Below are 17,532 nucleotides of genomic sequence, written 5' to 3' on the forward strand. Positions count from 1 at the left end.
GTTGGAGCCTGGGCATTGGAGAGCAGAAAAGGGCTTATCCAGGTCTTGGTCAGGTGTTGCTCAATTTTAGGAGCAGCAAATGTGGAAGCCGGGAAGATACTGCAAATTTATGGCAAGGCAGGACTGATACACGTGGGGAAGACTAGTGAAAGGGAGAAGGGGAATTAAGAGGGGAAGGACTGTGTTCCTGCACCCTTCCTTCCCTCCTCTCTCTCTTCCCATCCATTTGCTGCCCTGCACATCTGCAGTCTCTGACCCCCTAACCCTGCCTCCTCCTCTCTCCCTGTGCTCCCTCTTTCTCTCCCTCTTGCATATATGGGATCAGAAAGGCTGTATTTGGTATGCACGCTCTCAGGGTGTCTTTTGCCCTCCTATCTAGGTGTGCTTCGAGAGACCCGCGGTGCCCACTTCCCTCCTGGTCTTCCTGGCCTCTGACGGCACCATCCCAAGCAACCAGCGCAAGCCGAGGGTGACCGTCCAGCTGAGCGATGTAAATGGGCTGAACCGCTCTTTGGGTGAGCATCCTATGGGCTGTGGCACCAGTCCGCACTGTCCTGGCAGGGACACCAGGAACCCCCAGTATGGCTGTGATCTCTCACTGCGTTGGGTGCTGCTGTCCCCTGTCCCCCCTTGCAGAATCTTCTGCTTACCAAGCTGATCTGTTGGGATGTGTGGGGGAGCAGAAGAGATAAATCAAAAGCAGAGAAAATATCCCTGGAGCTGAGCTAGCAGCTTCTTTCTTTGCCCCACCTTGCAGGGACGTACGAGCTGTCGTGCCAGCACAACCCACTTGTCATCAACGTGACCCATGGCCAGGAGGACCCATCCCACTGGGCTGCTTCGGTGCTGCTCAACTTCTCTTCCCCACTCGTGGGCATCGCAGCCGTGGCCTTGCGGACATCAGCTCAGCCTGGCTCTGACCCCACCACCTGCCTCCTACAACACGAGGAGGGACATGGCCACCAGCACTACAGGTACGGTCTTCTCAGGGCACTTCTCGACGGCCACCCAGAGCCCCTCGCTCCTCTGGGGCTTTGTGCTTCAGTTCTGGAGTTCTTATCCGCTCACTGAGTTGTTTCATGATTATTCTCAGGTGGCTTTTGAGGTGCTGTTGGAAAATCCAGTGTGATGAGACTTGATTTGCTCATCTTGCTGCAGGGGAGGGGAAGGTAGGAAAATAGATTTTGTGCGTGGCCTGTGTATCCGCACAAAACTGCATTAAAAGACCATTCCCTGGTGAGAAAACCAAGCTCCCTCTGCTAAGGAGTTCTCACTGAGGGTTGCTTGCGAAGCTGAAATGTATGTGCTTTACAAGCTCCGTCTCCCTCCATCCCAGCCTTCCCCACACGGCAGGAGGTGGGGACAGTGCTCTCATCCTCCTCCTCCTCTCTGTGCTGGCTCCCCGTCCATCCCAGGCTCCTCACCAAGTCTCACACCACCCCCGTCGTAATGCAGCGATAACAATAATAGTAGCAACAGCGCTTTAATTTATTGATGTCCGGCGCTCGCAGGCGTCTGCCTGTCTTCATAAAGCAGCAAACGAGAGGCGGCGTTTGCAGAACGGGCGCCGCTCTCCGAGCGGGTCGTGCTGGCAAAGGGACGGGGAAGGACCGTCGTCCAAGACAGAGTAAATAAACAAGGCAGAAAGAGCGTGCTGGGCAGAGGCACAGGCCCAAGGAGGAACGAAAGGATGGTGCTCAGCTCTGTCCTAGAGGGGCAGTGGGGCTGACGACAGGCAGACCTGCCAAGTCTGGCTTTGCTTTTGGCTCCCGGGCTCCCTGAAGTTACAAGCGTGCCGATCCAGGGCTCTGGTTCAGCCAGTTACTCAAACCGCACAACTGGGAATACTGATTTTTTGGGCCCAAGCTTTGTTGGAGCTGTGGGGGCGAAAAGAGTGAAGGGCTTTGGCTAGGGTCATCGTATCACTGCTACTGTCATCTTTCTTCTGTTGATGGCCCTGGATGGATGAATATCCTTGACAATGAATGTGTGTGTGTTTGTCTAAAAGCTTGTGGGATCATGGTACAATAGATTTATGTAGAGTTCTGGAAGCTGTGAATATCCGGCAGTTGCTTACTTTTTTTTTTAAAGTGCATGTGTGATTTATACAGAAACATAAATCTTAGTGAGTCAGCATATAAATATTATTCTCAGCCTTACATTAAAGGATCAGCAACCACCTGAAATGCAGTCCGTTTCCTCCTGGTAGCCGTTACAGCTATGTACACACATGCTTCTAAGACCCCAGCCAATTGATGTGGTTTTTCAATTACGTTTTCTCATCCTTTAAAATAATTTTGTGCTCTCATTGCTCGAGAGCTTCGCCCTCCCCCTCAAAAGTGACTGCAAGGGGGAATAGACTGACCGGACACAGCTGAGCATCGCCTGTGGATGGGGAGAAGCTCATATAGGGACAAATAGAGAGGAAAGTAGATGTTTTTCTCTTAAAAGTCTCATTATAGCTGAAGCACAAGCCAGTTCCCATATTGCTAATGCGCAGAGAGCTGCGTGCTGTCCCCTTTGCGTGGGCATGGCAGGACCCACCAGGATCATAATGTCTTCTCTTCCTCCTCTTGTTGTCATCCTCCAGGCTCCCCGTGGCCTTGGCTTATCTGCAGTATGTTGAATTGCAGGTTATGCACGTGCCCTTAGCAAACACTCGGAGTAAATCGGATCCCCAGAGTTTTTGGAGTAGGAAATGCTATTTATAGTATTGCTTTTCTGGACAAAAGGCTTGACTATTTGGGGGGGCGGGGGGTGGGTTAGGCTTACAGTCTCCAGTAGTCTCGCTAACAGTAAAGGATATGCCTCTGTTAAGTCAGGAAACATCCAAGTATCCCCCCCTTATTATATTTTAAAAATCTATTTCATCTCCAAAACAGCAGTATTTCTATTTTTAAGGGCTAATAATCCATTTCATATAAGGCAGGTGGAGTTTTGGGGGAAAAAATGCCCTATAAAAATCCAGGAATATAAAACCCTAAGAGGTTTAGAGACAGGCAACTGTAAAAGATCACAGAAGATCTGTGTCATTCCTGTAAAGAATTGAATCGACTGTTTGCACACACCCAGCCTCATATACACAGTACGTGCATGGGAGTGCTTTCCTAAAATAACCCAAGAGAGGGACAGTAACAAAAGCAATAAAGAAACGAGGTTTCCTGACTTCAGTCTAGAAGTGCTCGTTGCCAAAATAATAAATATATGACGGCTTGGTATTTCTGTAGCATCTTTCATCTTGAAAGATCTCAAAGTGCTTTTCAGGCTGGGGAAAACAAAGAGATCATGTTTTTGCTGGTGAAACACAGCCATCTCCAGGTCAGGATGCAGCAGGCGTTTGACACTAGAAAAATACATTCTTGTTTTGAAAAAGGAGTTGCCTTCTGTTTTTGGACCTGCTTGAGGCACTGAAGGTCAGAAGAGCACTTGCAGACCAAAGCAGCGTGGTGTCCCTCCCTCGCACCTTCCTACCAGCACCAGAAACCCCGCTCTGCCAGCAGCTCAGGGCTCTTCTTTGCTTTCTGTACCCAATCACAACCTTATGAGGTCAAGCAGAAATCAGACTTTTAGTGAGTTTCCACCCAGGAAACTCAAACTCTTCAGCTTTCATCCTTTTCTTTGTCTTTTAAAACTGAGCCACAGTGCCTCCTGTTTTCCTTGGTACGGGCTATATACTGAACCAGAGGAACATTGTTCATTTCCTCCATTATGTTTATTTTTAGCCTGGTTTTATTTTTAGTGTGTTTTTATTTTATGTTAGCATATGCTGGGAAATGCCTTGGCGAGTTAACAGGAAAGGTGCTATGAAATGCAGTCTGCGTTGTGTTTTTGTTTCCTGTGTGAGTGCCCTCCTCTGCTCCCCCAAAAGTGGGTTTAATGCATCAAGGGGAGTCTGGTTTGGATTCCTTTTATATGGAAAGTAGGTGTCAGGGAGAGAAAATCAGATGGAGGAGGGGGTTGTTTACATGTTTTCAATTGCTAAACTTTTATTCGGCAAAGAGGACAGGGCCATTTCCCAAGCAGGTTTTTACTTGGCTTGTTTTCTTTCTTCCAGGTGCCAAATTTATGCAGGGTCAATTTATGAACCGTGACTGTGCTGGTGTGAAAATTTGTGGGGACCCTGGGTAGAGATGCTGGTGTTCCCTTTCTTTCCCTCTGGCCTAGGGTGCCCCACGGTTGAGGACCGTGAACAAAGTGGATGGACGTTTATGTTGGGATCCCAAGGTCACCCCTGACGGGCTGAGGCACGCTGAGGTCAAGATGTCCCTCCATCCCCACTCTGCCCTCCCAGCTAGTGTCTGCTCAGGGTCTTCTTGCATGCACAGCGCAGTCGGCATTGAGTTGTCTGCCATGGGGACAGCACGAATTGCCTGGACGTCTGTTCCCTGCCTCTCCCAGGCAAACGCAGCCTCCCGGGTGCAGCATGAGGCCTATCAGAGCACGTTGTGTCTATACTGCACCATGCACATCCTCTCTCCTTGGCCTGGAGGGAAAAAAACCTCTCAAGAACCAAGCGCAGGATCCTGATCACCACCTTTCCTGGGGCATGGGCTCACCTCAGCCTTTGGCTCTGCCCTTGGGACCTCTCAAGGTGCCTCTCCTCTGGCAGCAAAGCCTGTTGACCTGTGGCATTTCTCTTGTGGGTCCCTGACTGGCTGATGGGCAGCGGTGGCCAAGGCTCTACTGTAGGACTTGATCATTTGCTTCAAACGGTGGCTTTGCTGTCCAGCTGCAAGGTGGCGAGGGAAACCCTCGGAGGTGCAAGGATCATTTTTGTAGGCTGCCCCATTCCATCTGCTCTCTGCAGCCTAGTCAGCTTCTTCAATTTAATGCTTTATATGGGCTTTTTTTAGGATGCTCAAGGAATCTTCTGCCATTACTGGAAACTACCTAGTCTCACCTAGAAAAAAATATCTCCCAACACCAATTTGATTTTGAGTCAAACACAGCAAATGAACAGCTTAGAAACAGGGTGCTTGGTGTCACCTCATGGAAAGGGCCACCTAGTCTTGCACGGGCAACCCCTGATACATCGAGGGCAGGTGAATTACAACGCAGAGCAGTTTTGTGGTGCAAGGCACGTTTCCTTCCTGACCCAGGCACAGCTCCTGGTGAAACCCTGAAGCTTGATCTCGATTCCTTTATTCTCTTACCAGTATGGATGTTGTGTGTCCGGTGAAGAAGGGAACAAGCGCTGGGAGACGCCGAGGTTTGCCTGCAGAGCCCTCAGTGTACCACTGCAGCCAGCCTGCCCCCGTTCTGCCCTGCCTTCCCTAATGTCCCATACGGGTACTAACACTTTTCACAGAAACGGGATTAAACACGACTTTCAGCAGGCTCTCTTATCTCATGTTACAGGCTGCAGGAGGTGATGAGTCCACCATCTCCCCTGCTGAGCTATTCTTATATCCAGTAACCCTCTCTGCTGAGAAGTTGCCTCTGATTTCAAGATGAAAGTTGTTGCTTTCACTCCATCCTTGTCAAAGGTCTAAATGCCTCCTGCCAGCAGACTTCTTTTCTGCGTGTATGTGTCTGTACAGAGTGATCGGATCCTCTTGCTATCTCCTCTCTGTCATGATAAATAATTCTTCCTTCTTAAATCTCATAGCGTAAGTCTTTCAGTATAGCTGTGGCTTCTGCTTTCAGCTCTCTTTTGAAATCCCTCTGCTATTTCTACGTCCTTCTTGGTGGTGGATGTGGATCAGAAGTGAATTCCTTTGGACAAGAGAGGAAGTGGTAGAAATAAGGTGCAGCATGTTGCTATGGGGATTGGATGTGGATAAAGGTGGTCTTTGGGATAGCTGAATATGCACCCTTGAGGAATACTGGCAGACAAATCCTACCTGCATGCTGCTCTCGTGATGGGCAGGTGGGCCATCTGCCTTCAGGAAGGAGTCAGGCCAAACTCCTCTCAGGAGTGATGAAGATACGGTTGGTCCTCCCTCAGCTTGGGAAGTTGACTAGACCAAAGTTGACATCCCCTTCAGCCTCGCTTTATGTGCTTCTATAAATCTATTTTGGTGTAGCAAGCAACAAAGGACCGTGGAAAGGAACTGTCTGGAAATACGTTAATATCGACCTGCTCTTGCTTCTTTTTCTGCCTTTGCCACAATGGCTACGGAGGGGCCAACCAGTCATTTGACATCTTACTGGTGCCTTTTCTCTCTCCGTGAGGTAGATGACAGTGGATGACTCACAGGGATGTTATTTTTTTGCCAAGTTTCTTTGGGAGTCATGTACAGAAGCAAATATCTTTTCTTGAGGTGGCAACCTCAGTGAAGATTGTAATCAAGAAGCATCACCACCGTTGGGTCTGTACATGTAGCCTGCTCCCACAAGGATGGTTGCCATCAGTTTTACTGGAAAAGTGAGACCTTTCCCCTTCACAAGAAACATGCCTGAAGGGAGAAATTCCCAAGTATTTCCAAAACACCTTTTCTCATTTCCTAGCTATTTTCTTTTGCTAGACCACATTGGGGTAAACATCTTTTATCTCACTGCTGTTCAGTGCTACAATCCAGACTCCACCAGAGTACATGCAGTGACTACTTTTAACTTCAGGAGATTTGGCTGAAGCCTTTACCTTTCCATCAACATCCCCTATAACCCCCTCTCCTCAAAAAATTTGCACTGTGAGATGAACTTCTTATAATAATTTTCCTCTATTAGAGTTGGAGCTTGATGATAAGCAGCAATCTTCAGGTTGAAAGCTTGGGTAGATACAACAGCAGTTTATGGCTGACTTATTACATTTTAGGCAGCTGCACTGTATTTGGCTTGGCTTAGCTTGACTTGGGTAAATCCATCAGTATTTTCTGGGTTCTGTGAAATAATTGCGGTAAACTGGGAAATTTCAGCTTTTCAGAATTTGGGTTTTGTCACAACAAAATGATGTTTCCCTACCAGCACTGTCACCACTGGCTCAGCGTGCTCCACTGCTGGCAGTTGCCTCCTGCTTTTATTATAGAAAGATGAAGGATCCCAAAGGAAAAGTTTTGCTCTGGCTTATAGAATTGGTCCCATTTCAAAACAAAGCTCTTATCGCTCCAGAGCAGTTAGGGCTATTGCTAGGCAGAATTTCACAAATTTCCAGATCTGAAACTTTCTTTGATGTATGAGTTATGGGAGTTGGTGAGCCCAGAAAATCATGCAGGCTGGTGCTGATGTGGAATAAGTTAGAAAAACCTTAGTATTGTGTGACAATGTTGTTGACAAATCATTACTTTGAGCTTCAAAAGATGCTGGGATAAAAATGGAAATTTTTTGGATGTTTCATGTAGGAAAAAAAAAGATATTGGCTCGTCCCACATCTTATACGGCCTGAATCAGAAATGGCCAAATGTCAGGAGTTTGCAGCTGCGATACAGGAATTTCATTTATCATCAAAAGGAGAAAGAGCTCCTTCATGCTGAGATCAGAACTGGGCTAACTACACCATTTCCTCGTCCAGCCTTCATTAGGGTGTTCCAGCGGCTGGGAGCAGTGATTTATTCCGTCACGTTACCCAAACCCTGGTAAGGCATGTGGATCATGATGGGGCCAGGCCACATGGCTTTTTTTTTGCCTGTCCTGCACTTGTTGCTGTTTGGCCTGCAGAAAAGGAGGCTGAGGGGAGACCTCATCGCTCTCTACAATTACCTGAAAGGGGGTTGCAGAGAGGTGGGTGTTGGTCTCTTCTCCCAAGTGACTAGTGACAGGACAAGACGAAATGGCCTCAAGTTGCGCCAGGGGAGGTTCAGGCTGGATATTAGGAAAAATTTCTTTACTGAGAGAATGGTGAAACACTGGAAGAGGCTGCCCAGGGAGGTGATAGAGTCACCATCACTGGAGGTGTTCAAGGAATGTGTGGACGTGGCACTGCGGGACATGGTTTATTGGGCATGGTGGGGTTGGGTTGGTGGTTGGGCTTGATGATCTGACAGGTCTTTTCCAACCTTAGTGATTCTGTGATTGTATGGTATCAGGCTCGAGTGTGTCCTGGCCCAGAATATTGCAGTGGGTAGTCATGATGATGCTGGTAATGATAAAGGAAGCGATCAAGGCAGATCAAGGCAGAGATTATATGTATTCTTTTAAGCTTACTGATATATTTGAGAAAATCAGACGGCTTTCAGTAACACAAGCCCCTCTTCAGGTCTGGACTAGTGGCACCAGACTTCAAAGCTACATGTAGGATGAGAACAGCTCCTCAGAACTTGAGCCGATAGGTCTCGGATCATTTCCAAAAGAAAACCTAGTGGGTATTTGTGGGATAGGGGTGTTAGTCACAGAGAAAATGGTGATAAGTTAGTCATCATTTGGGGCAAAGAGAAAGCTAATTATTTCTAAAATGCATCTGTATGTACATATAGAACGTGTGCATGAGTGTATATGCGTGGTGTAATAAAAAGAAAGACTTTTATATTATGACCTATAATTATCCATCCCTTATGTATAACTAATCTATATAACATTTTGCATATATAATAATACAGTAAGAAACTTGCTGATCTCTTGATCTACTTTATATCAGTATTGCCAGTTATGTTTCTGAACCGGTGGAAAACCAAAATGTGTCCAGAAGTGCTGAAAAGGATCAGTGCTTCGTTACTTGTTATTTGATAACAGCATTGTCCCAAGGCTGCCCCAGACAACATGCCATTGTTCCATCAGTGCCTGCAGAGCTGCTCCAGCCAAATGCTTGACCCAGCTGGATGTGTCTGGAGGTACTACCACCCTCTCCGAACCAGCGCTGCGATGAGCGCACGCTCCGTAACTCAACACAACTTCATGAACAGATGAAGTTAGGTGGTTTGGGGTCCCGCTGTGGCCACCTAACTGCCCTGTAGCCTACAGCTGCTTGGTGAACCTACTACTCATCTCCCAGCCCTGCTTCACAACGTGGGGGCTGTGACTTGGCTGGATAATCCTCATGTGCCCAGATGTAAGGACTTTCTTGCTGCGGTATGTTGCTGTAGCACCAAGCACCGTGGTAGGAGGGATGCTGTGCACCAGCTGGTGAGGAAGGGGATGGGAGGCAAGAGCAAGGCTGGAAGGAGGAGAAGCTCATCCCCTTTCACACATGCGTGTGCAGAGACATGCACGGGAGGAGGTTTAGGACAGCAGCTCCATCACGGGGAGGTGGAGTCGGGGACGGGAATGTGTGCGTGCACCGGGGGCACAGGCAGGGAGCAAAGCAACCGCCTGGAGAAGGTGACTGCGGGAGGGGAGGGGAGAGGGCTACAATTGGTACCAGATGCCCTCAGAAGCTAATGACCTGACAAACGCTGTGCTCATAAAACAAATTCTTTAAAAAGGAAGCAAATGGAAATATAAGCTAGTGAAAGAATTTGCAGCAGCTGCCCTGAAACCATTTCTCACTTCATAAACAGGTCTGCATTGAAAAAACAGCCCCTTTCTTCTTGTTCTCCTTTGTGGTCCCCTCCTGTGCCCACCAGCTCTTTCAGGGCTGTGGCCTGTAGGTTTCCACCGTGTCTTTGGCTCGGTGGACTTGTCCAGAGTCAACAGCACATCGCGTTCCCTTAATGTCCATGTCGGCACCGATTATATATATATATATTTTTCGTGCGTGTTGTTTGTGGGATTTCTAGCTGTGCATCCTTGGCTGGAGAGGTTGAGCGAACGCAAGAGGCAAAGGCTGCCTCTGCCTCCTCTGGGTGAAACGCAGGGCACAAAAACTGCCGGCAGCCTTGTGCAAAGCAGGGAGCAGAGCGGAGGTGTTGGGGTACACCTCCCTCCCTTCTCTCCCCAGTTATCACCTGAAGCTGCAGCATCTCTGCATCTGCTTCAGGACGGCTAGTGTTTTTTGCACTGGTACCACTTGGTAAAAGATAAAGCCTGACTGCCAGATAACCAGGGCATTTTCTTGCAGGAGCAGTTGTGTCAACCCTGTGTCTTGGCCCTGTTCCATCCCAGGTAATTGATTTACTGGCTGCATTTCACTGATGGAGAGCATAGCCCCCTGGTTGGCACTCCTCTTCACTGTGGAACTATTTGTGATGCTTAATTAATCAGTACCAAACAGCTGGTCCTTGGTGGGAAGCTGTTGTGGTGAGGAGGGGGCTGTTTATTTCCCAGGGATGGGTGAGACACTGCAAGCTTCACTGGGTCCTCTTGTAACTTGAGGTGGTGCACAGGGAAGGGTAATTCCGCCTTTTAGCTGCATCTCACCTTGGCGGCCGCAGCTGAGTCTCTAGAGCTGGACAGGTGTGTGTTGAGATGATCTTGATCCCAAAGAGCCTGATGTCAACATGCCCAGGCTTGAAATTCTGTGTGAGCTTGTGGGAAGAGCAGAGCTGCTGAAGACCATGAAAGCAGAGTGGGAAGGTGACCAGAGTGGGGTGGAGGAGACAGCTCCAGCATGTTCAGCTTCCCCCTTCCACCACAGGCTGTGTGGACACGAAGCTCGGGCAACTCTGCTGCCAGGTCTGGGTGGGACTGTGTGTAGTCTGAAGAACATCTCATGGATGGTTCCCTAGTGTTGGCAGAGGTTTCTTCTCCAGCTAAACCTTCCCTTGCAGCTGGAGAATCCTTTGTGGATTCTCTGATGCCTAATACAGGGTTTGACATACCTGTCGCCTTTCTATCAGCACAGGCTTTAAAAAGGCCTCTTCATCTTTTTTTCCTGACCATCTGTTGCTGCAAATCTTGTCTTATTCTGCGCTAAGGCTAACTGAAATTGAGGTGTGGATTCAAAATTTATCAGGAAGCAGAAACACCCAGTGTTGCTGTCTGGGCTTTGCTGCCTTTGGAAAGTGCAGATCTTTTGCTGTCCACTGTCTGTCCCCACACACTCGTGTCTGAGACACGTGTGTGAGCAGAGTATGTACGGGAGGACACATGTCAGTGGCTGCAATCATGAGTGAGTCTAACGGTGTAGTCCCTATGGCACTACAGAGCACAGTTTCAGGTCTCTTGCCGTAAGTTCTCTGGTGTCCAGTACGATTTGAGCATGTTGGAGATCAGAAATTGTCACTTGGGGGAGACTGCCTTGCTGCTGGAGAAGCTGCAGCGCTCTCAGGAAAGTGCTACAACGACTGGTGTTTATTCCTTGTGCGTTCAGGAGTGCTGCTTGATAGGACCATCTGATATAAACTTTCCCACTTTAGCCACGGGAGTTGCGGGCATGCTGGATGTGTCACCTGCCTGCCTTGTCCCCATGATCTCCTTCTTCCTGCTCCCTTGGTCCACCTACACCGAGCACCACCAGCTCCATTGGTGCCAGGCCGTGTGCAGGCTCTGTGCAACGCAGCCAGCACTCCCTGGGCAGAGGAGCTGGAGTAGCCCCACCAGAGAGCACGGATTTTGGAAGGAGCATTGTTGGGCCATGCCTCCTTTCATCAGCTTGGAAGGACACGATGTTCTGTGGGAAGCTGTGGGCTGGGGTTGGGCTGCGGTCCAGCCAAGGCAGAGCTGGGAAAAAGTACCCTCCTGGCATCATCATCAGGAGACTTCAAGACTGGGATAGGTGTGGATCTCTGTAGGCGTCTGTGATCAGCTGAGCATCCTGCGTGGGTGCCACCCAGGGAGATCCACTCCTTGCTGCAGAAGCCCTGGGGGACCCACTTGCTGATCCCTTCCCTCTTCTCCTCTATAGCTGTGTCCACGGTGCCTGTGCAGGATCGGGAAGCTGCACACAGCCGCTGCTCGCTCACGCTGCCACCCTCAACTGCACCTCCAACGGCCTGAGGCACATGGCGTGCACCGTGGCTTGCCAACAGGGCTTCATCCTCCGCTCCAGCAATGGGAAGAGCCTGGGCTCCACGCAGGTGAGTGTACCTCAGGGTGGGGGTGACCTCACAGCCCCCTGGGCCGAGTGCTAGTTAAGAAAGGTTTAACCACCCTGAGGTGGTTGTAGTGACCCCAGGATACCTTGTTCCTCCAGCCCTGACCTCCTCACTGCTTTTCCAACGAACCTCAGCCCAATGGAGGCTCTGATGCTGGACCTCTGCACCCGTGGCTGGAGGTCTCCTTCCCTCGCTGCAGTCCTCCTTAGCTGCCTGCAGACCACAGCTCTACCAGGATGTCCCAAGCCAGGGTGATGCACTCCCGCAGAGGGAGAGGTAGACATTTCTTTTCTCCAGATGAGCATTGCTGGGAGGGTTAAACATCCCTGGGACACTTTCTCTCTTAAAGCTGAAGTTAGTGGCTCAGGAAAAAATGAAGTCATTGCATAGCGACTATATTTAGAGGCAGCCAACAGCGCCGAGAGCTTTTCTTCCTTTGTGTTGCGCTGCAATAACGCTGCCCACGCCAGCGGGGCAGCGCAGAGGTCACCATGGAAGAGTTTGTCCTGCTTTCCAGAGGGCTGGGGGATGCCTCGTAAAAGCCACAAGCCAGCACAGCTCTTAGCTGTTGACCGAGGAGACCTGGAACTGACGTGTCCTTGGGAGGTGAGCTGCCTTGGGTCTGGGCAGTCACCTTGGCAGGGTTGCGGGCACAGTGTGTCCCGTCCTTAGGCTATTCCTGGAGGGGGAATAGGAGTCTTCAGAGCTGAGCTGGTCCCCATGCCAGCCTGAGCGAGAGCGTGAACTTGCACAGGGTGGAGACAGATGGAGGTGCCATGTCAGCAGGATGGACCTTTCATCCCCTTGGAGAGTTGCAAGTGCTCGTGATGCTTGGCAGGCAGGTTTCCCATGCTGCCGCTGTCGGTGTTTGTCGAAGGAAAGGTGGGTGCTGCAAAGTGTAGTGGGACAGCTGGGGATGCTCCCCTCAGCCCCTCATCACCAGGGAGGTTATTAATTACACAGCCACATGGCTCTGTGGGCCAAGGCATGCCCAGGGAAAACAAAATGTTCCCGTTCTCCTCTGAAATGAAACAGCACAAAATAAATCTGCCTCGGGTGACAGTTTTCATGCATTTGGCAGCAAGATGGGAAACTTCTGGACAGAGCTTCACCATGTGGCTGTCACAGTAAGATGGCAGCTTGCTTGTGCCCTGCCCTGAGCCCCCAAGTGATGTTACTGGTTTGTCTGTGTGACCCTATACATCTTGAGGCATTTTGGGAAAATTCACACAGCTCTCCCTTGAGCATCCTCTCCGCCTGGTTTAGCTACACCATGATCCTGCTGCGCACCCAAGAGTACCAGACTCAAATTTAGTCATGTCCTCCAGAGCCACCATGTCCAGGTTCAAACAAAACATGTTGGCTGTGAGGATGGGTCACACATTTGACTGTATGAGCGGTGTGGTTGTACTCAGCCAGTGAAGGGACATCAGGAACAGTTGAAAGACACCTGCTTGGTCTGCAGCCCCTGCCTGAGGACTGCTGGGCTGGGGTTAGCGGTCTGGGAGCAGAAATCATAGAACAGTTTGGGTTGGAAGGGACCTTTAAAAGATCATCTAGTCCAACCCCCCTTCCATGGCTAGGGACATCTTTCACTAGACCAGGTTGCTCATGGCACACCATCATCCACCACTCTGTTTTGATGAAGTCCATGGCACATGTTGATCATGTTTGGTGGTGGGACCACCGGGGGTTAGGTTCTCATGCAGTCCTCCAGCTGTGTAAGAGGGGCTGTGTAATTAAGATTTGTAAATGAGGTTATATGTATATGAGGTTATATATATCAGACCCCTCTGATTTCAGTGGGGTCTGTGGGCTGAGGCATAAGAGAATCTGTGAGTTTAGGGAAAAATAATCAACAGGAGAGCTGCCCGATAACAGCTGAAGTAAGGCTTGATCTTGTAGGGGAGAAAATTGCAGTGCACAGAGCTGGGAATAACTTGTAGCTCAGGAAGTTGTAGTGTATCTTGAAGGGATTTTCCTTTTTCCCTTAATGTGCTCTGGCACTGCTCAGACAGTGTGCATGCAGCTAGCGTTTTCTGGAGGCAAGCAGTTACAGACCAAGCATTAGAAGGTCTCTTGTGCTGGTGGCTTGCATGTTACCCCGAAGACCACTCACTGCTTTCACACCCCAAACATCACTCTGTGAAGGTAGGGTCTTTGTGACTCGGTGTCCAGAGTGGGGAGAAAGGGCAAATTGGGGGAAGGAAAAATAGGGGAAAGCTCTCCTTGTCCTGAAACCTGGGTCAGCTCTTTCTGCTGTGGTGGCAAACCAGTAGATTAAAGCTCACTTGCAGGGGTTTGATGGAGCCTTGCTTTCTCTGCAGCAGGAGGTGGTGCTGACATGCAGCTCGGGGCGGTGGGACAGATCCGTGACTTGTGACCCTGTCGACTGTGGTGTCCCTGACCAGTCCCACGTGTACTACGCCGAGTTCTCCTGCCCCAAGGGGACCACCTACCTGCAGAAATGCTCCTTCTCCTGCATCCACCCAGCCAAGCTTCAAGGTACAGTCTGGAGTCCTGAGGGATTTAACTCTCCCTGTTTGGTGCCTCCTTTTCATGCCTGTCCCAAGCTGTTCAAACAAAGCATTGCAACTTTGAATTTCCCAGTTATCCTGGCTTCTCCCAGCCAGGTGGGCTCTTACGAGACCTCCCGAAATGGTGGGCATCCATCCCCCTTGAGCAGGGATACCATAGTGTGGAATAATTCCCTCTGACTCCCATCCCCCGGCTGGCAGCCCTTATCCGTCCACCTCAGGGTGTAGGGATGTCTTCTCCTGATAGCTGGTGAGGTCTGGCAGCCTCCAGCATTATGGGGATGAGGGAGGCAAGAAGTGTGCAGGCAGCCAGGGTGGACAGACAGAGAGGACTTCAGAGAGCCAAAAGTGGCTCGGTGCCTGGTGGCTGTGGGGAAGTGTGTGGTTCAGGAGTCCTGGGGCTGTATAAAGCTGTAGAGACTGATGCCCACAGCTGCAGAGCAGTCTGGGAGATGTTCACCACCCAGACACGCAGCAGTCCCCCAGACACACCATGGCCTGGCTTTCATTCTGCCGACTCCATCAATAGCCGCAGGAATGTTTTTAAGCCAAGTCGGAGAAAGAGAGCTACTGTTCCTGTCTATACGAGGCTGAGCTGGATGGGATTTCGGGGGTAATTGCCGTGACAGCTTCAAGCATTGGGACTTTATGTGAGTTTCCACCAGCGCCTTTGCTCTGAACAATCACATACAACAAATCATTTTAATGGGTGCCCTATTTTCTGGAGACATTTATAGCTGAAACGTATGAAAATCATTACTTTTTTTTTTAAAGTTAAATCTAAGGAGCAAAAACTGCAGGGAATTAAGGTCTTGTTTCATGACAGGGGGGATGCCGGTAGATCCCAAGCGTGAGCTGATCAAAGGGTAGCGTGCAAACGACGACTCGATAGCCCAAATTCTTCATGAACCGATGCCCGTTGCCTTGGGTGGGTCAGCTGAGGGCAGGGCTTTAATCTGATCTTTCACTCACAGCCGCCTCTTGTTCCCGCTGAAGTCAACGGAAGGTTTGCCATGGGGTCCCTTGGTGGGAAGGCGTCCCCTTGGTGGAGCGCCCTGGGTGACTTCCAGCAGCTGAAACAATGGCTGGTGGTGTTCAGCCGAGGCCACCGAGCCACGCGGGTAAACTCGCAGAGGTCCAGCCGACTCGGCTGAGCTGTTGATTTAGGGACGTGCCTGATGCTTGTTCTCCCCGAAGGCTCGCATCCTTATGGGCAGGCTCTCAAGGCTAATAAATTCTAAGAATAAGCCAGGAAAGGATGACACGGCTGCACGGTGCTTGGAGGCGGGGGGCAACCCTCGGCAGCACCGGCCCGCCAGGAACGCAGGCGCTGCACGGAGGTATGGTCTTGTCCCTGGTCCAAGAGCAGCTGTAGGCAGAGCAGTGATCCCATAAAAAGAAAGTGATGCTTGAAGGGAGCGTGGAGCAGTCTGGCCGCACCAGGAACCTGCTGATCCAAATCCCTCAGTAGGAAGAGTCCTCTTCTTCACTCCAGTCCAACTTTTTTTTTCTTGCTCAGCAGTTCCCAGTGAACCATCCATCCTCCACACCATGTGAGTGATGTAGTCCTGGACACTTACCGCAGGCACCCAGAGCTGTGCAATTTTGGCCACGCGTTAGCTGGGTCTACCAAACCCCCTTTTCTCTAGAGGGTCAACAGAGAGTTGGGCTGTAATACTCAACCCAAGCCTTCAGTAATGTGTAGTTTGAATTCCCAGTCACACCAGTTAAGGCTCCCACATCTGTCTTGCTGGCACTTTCCAACTTGTGGTGCACACGTAGCACTGGGATGACAGTTTGTAAGAGAAGGTAAGGACAAGCTGCAAAAAGCACCTGGAGAGAATGGAGATGGGCTGAGCTAAATATGACAGAGAGCTGTCACGCACAAAAGCCCCCAGCCCACTGAAGGCTCTCCTGAGGCATCACCAGAGGGGGGAAGTTTAAGGGAAAGTTTTGGGGAGATTTGCAGAACCAAGGTTCTTTCTCCATTTCCTAGAATTTGTCCCTTCCCCACTTCTGTCTGCATTCAAGGAATTTGGTTTCTGCCCTAGAGTGACCAACCATGCAACGGAGTCCATGGCCTTCATGTTTGTTACCTCCCTTGGCATCAGCATCCACTCTAACAAAAGGACTTCTGCTGGTTGCTCTGAGCTTCCCTTAGCAGGTCTCCATCCCTAGGTCAGCTGTAATCCCAACACGCTGCTTCTCTTTTGGGGTCAGGAACAAACCAGTGGCTGACCTGCCTGGAGGATGGTCTCTGGTCGCTCCCCGAAGCCTACTGCAAGCTGGAATGTGATGCGCCGCCCGCGGTAGCCAACGCCAAGCTCCTCGTCCCACGATGCCTGCAGGGGAACCACGACGTGGGCTCGGTCTGTCGCTACAAGTGCAAGCCTGGATACCACGTGGCAGAAAACACAGCAGGCAAACCTAAGAAGTAAGTCTGTGGCAGATCTGTGATCACCATTTCCTTCCTTCTCTCCTCCCAATGTGAGCAAGAAGGAGAGGTGATGGTACGCTGGCGGTCTCGAAGAGCTGACTTGATAGGTATGTGGCACAGCAGCTTGCTCTGGTCATGCAGATTTCTTCAGATATGAAAGGCGTTCTCCTGGTTTAGGTGAAAGCAGGTGGGAACAAGATGCAAGCTGCTGTTGCATGCGTGAGTACGTTAAGTGCCTTACGTTAAAGCATGCAGATTTTCCCATACACCTCAACATACTTGTCACTTGCTGAAAATTAAGCATGTACAGAAGTGTTTGTGGCCTCTCAGCTGATTAGATGTAATAAGATGCTGGAAGATTCCCGGAGCTGCTGTCTTTCCTAAAAGTGATAAAACATAGATCGAGGCACTGGGGGTTGTAAGAATGAATGACTGCCTTTTGTCAGGGTTAACATTTTACCCCCTGCGCATCTTGGCTAAATTCCATCTCAAGTGTTGGCATTTCAATTGAAGAAGATTTTTCCTAATGCTTCGGGGAAAAATTCCTGCTGATTCACTAGCCCTGCGCTCAGCCAATATCGTGATGCTGGGGGGTAAAGCAGCATTTTGTCTGCGACGCCTCCAGCTGAAGCCCCCGTTGGGTACGGTCACTAAAGATTCTCTGGCAATGGCCGGGTCCTCCCCAGTGTCTTGATGCTAGCCCAAATCAGGTAATTATGTGCTAATTGTTTAATGCCCCCTTCTAGTTTTAATTGGATGCAGACTTCATCTC

At 50.0% G+C, this 17,532-nt stretch overlaps 1 protein-coding gene across 1 annotated transcript in view; it reads left to right on the plus strand.

Annotated features, from left to right (window-relative positions):
- PAPPA2 (pappalysin 2) overlaps nt 1-17,532 on the plus strand; it is a 93,191-nt gene that overhangs the window by 48,176 nt on the left and 27,483 nt on the right. Inside the window, exons 12-16 of the mRNA XM_059821593.1 lie at nt 380-515; nt 758-974; nt 11,597-11,768; nt 14,114-14,291; nt 16,544-16,757. Coding sequence (XP_059677576.1) covers nt 380-515; nt 758-974; nt 11,597-11,768; nt 14,114-14,291; nt 16,544-16,757 — 917 coding nt within the window. The remainder of the gene's footprint in view (nt 1-379; nt 516-757; nt 975-11,596; nt 11,769-14,113; nt 14,292-16,543; nt 16,758-17,532) is intronic.

Source organism: Gavia stellata, chromosome 10 (assembly GCF_030936135.1).
Source record: "Gavia stellata isolate bGavSte3 chromosome 10, bGavSte3.hap2, whole genome shotgun sequence".
Lineage (NCBI taxonomy): Eukaryota > Metazoa > Chordata > Aves > Gaviiformes > Gaviidae > Gavia > Gavia stellata.